This window comes from Oncorhynchus keta, chromosome 28 (assembly GCF_023373465.1).
Source record: "Oncorhynchus keta strain PuntledgeMale-10-30-2019 chromosome 28, Oket_V2, whole genome shotgun sequence".
NCBI lineage: Eukaryota > Metazoa > Chordata > Actinopteri > Salmoniformes > Salmonidae > Oncorhynchus > Oncorhynchus keta.
In genome coordinates this window covers 66,010,485-66,019,007 of record NC_068448.1, presented here as the reverse complement: position 1 = coordinate 66,019,007, position 8,523 = coordinate 66,010,485, and the positions used below count along the sequence as shown (strand labels likewise).

At 44.9% G+C, this 8,523-nt stretch overlaps 2 protein-coding genes and 1 long non-coding RNA gene across 5 annotated transcripts; 1 reads left to right on the top strand and 2 right to left on the bottom strand.

Moving 5' to 3' along the window:
* Positions 1 to 1,318: 1,318 nt before the first annotated feature.
* Positions 1,319 to 5,109, bottom strand: LOC118361180 (eotaxin). The gene is made up of 4 exons (XM_052483654.1): positions 4,905 to 5,109; positions 2,482 to 2,602; positions 2,323 to 2,393; positions 1,319 to 2,113 (listed from the first exon to the last, which is right to left on the bottom strand). The coding sequence occupies exons 1-4, from the start codon at positions 4,984 to 4,986 to the stop codon at positions 2,091 to 2,093; spliced, it is 297 nt and encodes a 98-aa protein (XP_052339614.1). The 5' UTR covers positions 4,987 to 5,109; the 3' UTR covers positions 1,319 to 2,090.
* Positions 5,110 to 5,462: 353 nt separating this feature from the next.
* On the bottom strand, positions 5,463 to 8,523 carry LOC127912864 (uncharacterized). Its single transcript, XM_052483655.1, has 5 exons — positions 7,742 to 8,523; positions 7,304 to 7,418; positions 7,062 to 7,136; positions 6,866 to 6,961; positions 5,463 to 6,088 (listed from the first exon to the last, which is right to left on the bottom strand). The coding sequence occupies exons 1-5, from the start codon at positions 7,815 to 7,817 to the stop codon at positions 5,878 to 5,880; spliced, it is 573 nt and encodes a 190-aa protein (XP_052339615.1). The 5' UTR covers positions 7,818 to 8,523; the 3' UTR covers positions 5,463 to 5,877.
* LOC127912867 (uncharacterized) lies at positions 6,059 to 6,905 on the top strand. Of its 3 annotated transcripts, XR_008083758.1 has the most exons (4): positions 6,059 to 6,200; positions 6,282 to 6,385; positions 6,509 to 6,596; positions 6,780 to 6,905. It is a non-coding gene; the product is annotated as an uncharacterized LOC127912867 (long non-coding RNA). The 3 variants fall into 3 exon arrangements; XR_008083757.1 differs by lacking the exon at positions 6,509 to 6,596 and having other exon boundaries at positions 6,282 to 6,391; positions 6,773 to 6,897; XR_008083759.1 differs by lacking the exon at positions 6,509 to 6,596 and having other exon boundaries at positions 6,282 to 6,391; positions 6,710 to 6,853.

The window sequence follows — 8,523 nt, the reverse complement described above, 5'->3', positions numbered from 1 at the left end:
ACACACACACACACGTGTCAGTTCTAAGCTGCTAGGATCTGCTTTGGAGACCCAACCATCTGTTCTCTGTAGCTCTCTGTCCTAAACTGTCACACTGTATAGCTGCCCCTTGCTCTGTAATTAACTCTCCTCACCTCTTCTCGTTTTCTTTCTTATTCCTTCATTCCTGCCTTCAGAGTTTTAATTAACCTCCACTAGAAGAACCCTCTGCCACTCCTGTCCTCCACTCATCCCTCTCTCCATCTCCTCTCTCAATTTCCTCTTTCCATCCCTCTCCTCTCTCCATCCTTCTCCATCGATCCCTCCATCTCCCCAGCCATTTCTGCCCACTCCTCTGACTAATTAACCTCAACAAGAATAACCATCTGCCACTCCTGTCCTCCACTCATGCCTCTTTCTCTCTCCATCCCTCTCATCTCTCTCTCTCTAGAGGATATATTGGTGTGTCTGATAGCTTCACTGCTTCATTAAAGAGCTAAGGGGTTGAGAAGGCAAAAACAACTATTATTGGCTCACACACACACACACACACACACACACACACACACACACACACACACACACACACACACACACACACACACACACACACACACACACACACACACACACACACACACACACACACACACACACACACACACGGGGTCATCACGCTCCTATTTACACGTTAGACTGCTTGACCACCCTCTTTCTCTCCACTCATCCCTCTCTTCCTCTCTCTCTACCCCCTCTCCATTATATTCCCCTCTCTTTATTACATACACTGTATTCTCTCTTCATTTTTCTCCCTACCTTTTATCATCTACCTTTCCTCATCTGTCTCTCTGAATGGACTGAGTGTCTTTTAGAGCTTTAATAATACATAGAGGATCAGCCATTACGTAAATAAAACACTTACTATCTGCAGGCCCCCGCTGCTCTTTCAACAGCCAGGTCGTGCATGTGTGTGTGCACGTGCCTGTATAAAGGTGACACACAGCATACCCCCACTCATTGTACTCCGAATAGAATATGAGATCAGGAACATTTTCACCCACTCCTGAGCACCGCATCTGTGGTCTTACTCAGCCATGCTGTGTGGTCCTACTCAGTCACACTGTGTGGTCCCAGTTGGCCACTAGATGGTGCTATGAGGTTAAACTTCTCTCAGCACTGCTATAGTAACCCATAGACAAACTGTACACTGTATCACTATAGGACAGCACACTTTGTATGCTTTCCAGTGGTTTTAGATCAACATAAACACAACAATAGACGAATTATCTTCAAACTAACAGAAAATATGTCAAAATAAGAGACTGACTGTCATAACAAGTATTTTAAAGAAATATATTTGAAAATATATATATTATTCAATCCATTTCCACGGAACAACGTGTAGGTCCTAATGACCAGATACAATAATCAAAATATAACAGAAAAAGAAAACATGTGGAAAACTATTCTAGATGGTTGTAGAGGAGGCTTGTAGAGGGAGGCTTGTAGAGGGAGGCTTGTCGAGGGAGGCTTGTAGAGGGAGGCTTGTCGAGGGAGGCTTGTAGAGGGAGGCTTGTAGAGGGAGGCTTGTCGAGGGAGGCTTGTAGAGGGAGGCTTGTAGAGGGAGGCTTGTAGAGGGAGGCTTGTAAAGGGAGGCTTGTAGAGGAGGCTTGTGGGGGAGGCTTGTAGAGGGAGGCTTGTAGAGGGAGGCTTGTAGAGGGAGGCTTGTAGAGGAGGCTTGTAGAGGGAGGCTTGTAGAGGGAGGCTTGTAGAGGGAGGCTTGTCGAGGGAGGCTTGTCGAGGGAGGCTTGTAGAGGGAGGCTTGTAGAGGAGGCTTGTAGGGGGAGGCTTGTAGAGGGAGGCTTGTAGAGGGAGGCTTGTAGAGGGAGGCTTGTAGAGGAAGGCTTGTAGGGGGAGGCTTGTAGAGGGAGGCTTGTAGAGGGAGGCTTGTAGAGGGAGGCTTGTAGAGGGCTTGTAGGGGGAGGCTTGTAGAGGGAGGCTTGTAGAGGGAGGCTTGTAGAGGGAGGCTTGTAGAGGAAGGCTTGTAGGGGGAGGCTTGTAGAGGGAGGCAGATCTACAGTACAGAAGGCTCCAGACATGGTCAAGCTTCTTCACTTTTTCATAACTTTTAAACCTAGAGAGAGACATTCAGATGAAACTGTGTGTGTGCATGTGTGTGTGTGTGTGTGTGTGTGTGTGTGTGTGTGTGTGTGTGTGTGTGTGTGTGTGTGTGTGTGTGTGTGTGTGTGTGTGTGTGTGTGTGTGTGTGTGTGTGTGTGTGTGTGTGTGTGTGTGTGTGTGTGTGTGTGTGTGTGTGTCTGTGTGTGTGTGTGTCCTCTTTACCTTTCTTTCTCCTGTCGACCCAGAGTGTTTTGGGATCAGAGCAGATCTTCTCACCTTTCACTGTGTAGAAGCTGAAACAAGACACAGAGTTTATTACTACTACTGTGTGTGGGTGTGTGTGTGTGTGGGTGGGTGGGTGGGTGGGTGTTTGAGACTTACATAATGGCGTTAACACAGGGTGGCATGGAGTTTTGGATGCGGTATCCTTGCAGTTCAGATTTTATGGGAGTGTCAGACACACTTGTGCAGCAGTTTGTGGTCACCTTACTGGGCCGACGATCTGAGAGGGGGGGGGGGAAGTGAGAGAGCGAGAAAAAAAAACTGAAACAAAAGATTGTGAGATCTCTAAAGTAACGATAAACATTTTATCTTTGTGAGAGTCTGACAGGAAACTGTCCCACCTCAGAGGTGTCTGATGGCTCAGCAAAGAATAACAACGTGTAAATCAACCGACCTGTGTCTGTGTCTATCTCTGTGTCTGTGTCTGTGTCTATCTCTGTGTCTGTGTCTATCTCTGTGTCTGTGTCTGTGTCTGTGTCTATCTCTGTGTCTGTGTCTGTGTCTCTATCTCTGTGTCTGTGTCTATCTCTGTGTCTGTGTCTATCTCTGTGTCTGTGTCTGTGTCTATCTCTGTGTCTGTGTCTGTGTCTATCTCTGTGTCTGTGTCTATCTCTGTGTCTGTGTCTGTTTCTATCTCTGTGTCTGTGTCTGTGTCTATCTCTGTGTCTGTGTCTGTGTCTATCTCTGTGTCTGTGTCTATCTCTGTGTCTGTGTTTGTGTCTATCTCTGTGTCTGTGTCTGTGTCTATCTCTGTGTCTGTGTCTGTGTCTATCTCTGTGTCTGTGTCTATCTCTGTGTCTGTGTCTGTGTCTATCTCTGTGTCTGTGTCTGTGTCTATCTCTGTGTCTGTGTCTATCTCTGTGTCTGTGTCTGTGTCTGTGTCTGTGTCTATCTCTGTGTCTATCTCTGTGTCTGTGTCTATCTCTGTGTCTGTGTTTGTGCGTGCACAGGGTTGGGGAGGAAATAATTACATGTAATCAGTTACAGTGCATTCATACCCCTTGACTTTTTCCATATTTTGTTACGTTACAGCCTTATTCTAAAATGTATCCAAATGTTTTTTCCCTCATCAATCTAAACACAATACCCCATCGTGGCAAAGAAAAAACAGTTTTATAGAAATGTTCGCATATGTATTAAAACATTTTTAAAAACTTCTATCACATTTACATAAGTATTCAGAGCCTTTACTCTGTACTTTGTTGAAGCACCTTTGGCAGCGATTACAGCCTCACCTATATTTGGGGAGTTTCTCCCATTCTTCTCTGTAGATCCTCTCAAGTTTTGTCAGGTTGGATGGGGAGCGTCGCTGCACAGCTATTTTCAGGTCTCTTTTTAGGTCTTTCCAGAGATGTTCAATCGGGTTCAAGTCTGTGCTCTTGCTGGGCCACTCAAGGACATTGAGACTTGTCCCGAAGCCACTCCTGCATTGTCTTGGCTGTGTGCTTAGGGTTGTTGTCCTGTTGGAAAGTTAACTAATTGGTGGAGTGCTGCAGAGATGGTGGTCCTTCTGGAAGGTTCTCCCATCTCCACAGAGGAACTCTGGAGCTCTGTCAGAGTGACCATTTTGTTCTTGGTCACCTCCCTGACCAAGGCCCTTCTCCCCCGATTGCTCAGTTTGGCTGGGCGGCCAGCTCTAGGAAGAGTCTTGGTGGTTCCAAAATTCTTCCATTTAAGAATGATGGAGGCCACAGTGTTCTTGGGGACCTTCAATGCTGCAAACATTTATTGGTACCCTTCCCCACATCTGTGCCTCGACACAATCCTGTCTCCGATCTCTACAGACAATTCCTTCGACCTCATTCCTTGGTTTTTGCTCTGGCATGCACTGTCAGTTGTGGGACCTTATATAGACAGGTATGTGCCTTTCCAGATCATGTCCAATCAATTGAATTTATAACAGGTGGACTCCATTCAAGTTGTAGAAACATCTCAAGGATGATCAATGGAAACAGGATGCATCTGAGCTCAATTTTGAGTCTCATATCAAAGGGTCTGAAAACTTGTGTAAATAGTATTTCTGTTTTTAATTTTTAATAACTGTGCAAACATTTCTAAAAACCTGTTTTGACTTTGTCATTATGGGGTACTGTGTGTAGATTTAGGAGGGAAAAAATCAAGGGGTCTGAATACTTTCCCAATGCACTGTACATTAATACTGTACCTGTAATCTGATTACAAAACAATTGCAATCAGTTCCGTTACCAGCAAACATGCTAAACTAAACAGTTAAAAAATACTTAAAAAGTACAGATAACTGTGGTTCGTGGACCACTCTGGGTCTGAGAGGTGTCCGAGTTGTCCGAGGGTCTATCAAAAAGCTTCCTATTACAGTGGTACACTACAGTGGTACAACTCAATGGTAACTGTAAACACATTATAACATGTTCTGCATTTTAATGTGTGTGTGAATATAGTTTATAGCATATACTGTATATTCATATATAGTTCTAGAATATAAACAATTTATGTGCAGTTTTCAATCATTCACTACATCAATCAATCAGTGAATCAATACTCACAGTTGGCAGAGACAGAGGAGAGGTACACACACATGGTGATCAGGAGTGCCAGCGAGACGGTCCTGGACTGGAACATGGACATATTGACTGACTGATTGACTGAATGAATTAATAAATGACTGACTGACAGACAAACATTCACAGCTAGGCACTAAAGTAGGGAGACGGGTCGGAGGTCGTACTGATTGGTCTGGTAACCGTCGTAATGAATCTGTGAAAGGCGGTGGAAGTGTCAGGGGTTCCGTTTCTGACGGTGGGTTACATATACCGTACTGGTGGAAACACCCACCTTGCTCTTTTTGTTTGTGTGTGTGTTATGGTGTGATGTGGTCAGTATTCGTAATGCTATAGTCACACCTCCGCCCCCCCCTCTCTCCTTCTCTGTTTTTTTTTTGTGTTGCCCCTTAACAAACCACCAACAGCAGTGTTTCGGAGAATGATGGATTCATAAAGGGTACACACACACGAACACCAGAAGGTGTGAAAAGTTGATGCTGCAAATGCATAGTGTCTGCACCACAACGTCAAAACAGTCAGACTGACAACTCAAAATAATATTTCCATCATTTTATTTTCTATTTCAGTTTCATCCATTTTCTGATGTTTTACAACTCATTATTGTTGAATAAATAAGTAGAAAAGGACATTTCTCTTACAAACATTTCTTAAAATAACATTGATTGATCAAAAAGAAACCAATTAAATGTATAAGTACTTAATAAATAAATGTGTTAAATAACATTAAGAACTCATTGGTAATGTATAATGAAAAGTCATCATAACTACTTGAAGAAATTAACTAATAAATACACGAGACACTGGCCTTGAAGATATTTCATAAATAATGATGACAACTGAATTAAATAATAACTAAAAAGATATCAAATCTGAGTGATATATGCAAATTGGAAATCTATTTTTTTAGATATGAGGAAGTGGAACTTTAGTGGAACTTCAGCCATTGGCAATGATTCTATTGGTTGGCTGTTGACTGCTGAGTTAAGGCATTCTCGGTTGATTCCCAATGAGGGGAGGAGGAAAGAGATGTAGGAGAGGAAGTGATTGAGGGAGGAGAGGAGGAGGCAGGGAAAAGAGAGGAGAGGAGATAGGAGGGAGAGCGGGACAGAGAGGGGTGAGAGGAAGTTACGGGGGGAGAAGAGGGGGAAGCAGGGAAAAGAGAGGAGAAGAGCGAGTGAAGAGAGGAGGAAACAGACAGAGGAGAGGAGGAGAGAGCTGAAGGAGAGGAGGGTAAGAATGTAGAGGTGGAGGTGAGAGAGTTGGAAGAGGAGGAGAGAGGTGGTGGAGAGGAGGGTAAGAAGGTAGAGGTGGAGGTGGAGGTGGAGGTGGAGGTGAGAGAGTTGGAAGAGGAGGAGAGAGAAGGAGGAGAGGAGGGTAAGAAGGTAGAGGTGGAGGTGGAGGTGGAGGTGAGAGAGTTGGAAGAGGAGGAGAGAGAAGGAGGAGAGGAGGGTAAGAAGGTAGAGGTAGAGGTGAGAGAGTTGGAAGAGGAGGAGAGAGAAGAAGGAGAGGAGGGTAAGAAGGTAGAGGTAGAAGTGAGAGAGTTGGAAGAGGAGGAGAGAGGAGGAGAGGAGGGTAAGAAGGTAGAGGTGGAGGTGGAGGTGGAGGTGAGAGAGTTGGAAGAGGAGGAGAGAGAAGGAGGAGAGGAGGGTAAGAATGTAGAGGTGGAGGTGAGAGGTTGGAAGAGGAGGAGAGAAGGAGGAGAGGAGGGTGAAGGTAGAGGTAGAGGTGAGGAGTTGGAAGAGGAGGAGAGAGAAGGAGGAGAGGAGGGTAAGAATGTAGAGGTGGAGGTGAGAGAGTTGGAAGAGGAGGAGAGAGAAGGAGGAGAGGAGGGTAAGAAGGTGGAGGTAGAGGTGAGAGAGTTGGAAGAGGAGGAGAGAGAAGGAGGAGAGGAGGGTAAGAAGGTAGAGGTAGAGGTGAGAGAGTTGGAAGAGGAGGAGAGAGAAGGAGGAGAGGAGGGTAAGAAGGTAGAGGTAGGGGAGGAGGTGAGAGAGGGTGGAGAGGAGGAGAGAGAGGGAGATGATGAGCTCCTGCGGGCCATTCTAGAAGAGAAAAAAAAATACACAATCAGTTTCCTATTATCTTTTGTTCTTTCTCTGTGCGTGTGCACATGTGAGCGTGCGTGTGTGATAGTTAACTTACTCAAACTGTTGAATCTTGCGGCGTACCCAGGGTTGTTTATGGTGACAACAGATCAGGCCCTTTTCCGTCTCCAAGCTGCAGGAGAAACTTTGTTAACACGGAAACTGAAGGGATATGACACAACATGTCTGGAGGCTTTGGCACAACATGGACACCACATACAGTAAAGCACCTTGTGACAACATATGAGACTAAACTGGATGAACCTCAATGGAATAAAGACTAAAAGATCTGTTCCTTACATGACGGCCCGTACACAGGGAGCGTTATAGTGCTGAGTCCAGTAGCCTGTGATCGGATCGGTCACCTCGCTCCTGGTCACTGTCTTACAGCACGACGACAACTTATCTCCATCTACTGAGGAGGGGGAATAGTTTTCATAGAAAGAAAAATTGGCGTGCTCAGTTTGTAGTAACAAAAAGTAGCTGCGCACTGAATTCAAAAAGGCATACAGTATAGGTCTACTTGAATAAAGGAACAACCACACTCACTGAAACATTCTTTAATCACTTATTTAAATGCAGCAGATGTCAGAACAAACGGATGCATTTTGGTAGCATCCCTCGTCAGAATCATACTTACACATTCTCAAAGAAACACATCATCTTGACCTGGCAATCACTTCAAAAACCATGTACCTTCCACCTCTAACCACCTAACACACATTCCCTTCTCCTCACCTGTCCCTGTCCAGACCAGCGTTGCTATGACGATTGCTGCTGTCCAGATCTTCACCAGAGTTCCACAGGTCACCATCTTTACTGGTACAATACAAGTTGAAAAAATAGATGAATGAATTCTCTCTCTTCTCTGGCAGGCTGCTCAGCTTAGCTCAGGGTCAGTTCTGTAGTGTCAGTCTTCACCAGGGTTGAGGTTATATAAAGGCCTGAAAAGCAGAAGTGGCACCTCTGCGGAGTTCACTCTTCTCCTCTCCTTTTTTTGTGAATGACAGAATGAATGAAAGACTGTCGGGAGTTTCTGCTGCATCAGCGCAGATCGTTTACCAAGAGGAAACACTTTCATCAGCATTCCGGACGGAAAAATGTGACATGGGTCTTTCCCAGGATGGCCGTTCAGAAGATCAGACTGACAGTTATGACAGTTGAACTAAGCTCGTGAGGTATTTCCAGGTTATATTCTTCAAGAATCAATGGGTACATATGTAGTAACTGCCAATGGACTCTTTAAGGTATGGCCTAATGACTGAGCTGAACATGCTCTGATGAAGGCTTTACTAATGAAACATACTGTAGTAGGTGGAATATAATGTGATTTTGTCCTTTATGTCCAAGATTGAGTGCTCCTACTTTCTGTTTGGTCAGTTGGCTTTAGTGTGGGGTTTAGGGTGATGACATCTTCTTGACCTCATCCCAATGACACATGAAAAGTCGCAACCTTAAAATTGTACAGCATTGGGTTTTAGGCTGTGAGACCAAGGGTGGCCAACCCTGATCCTGGAGAG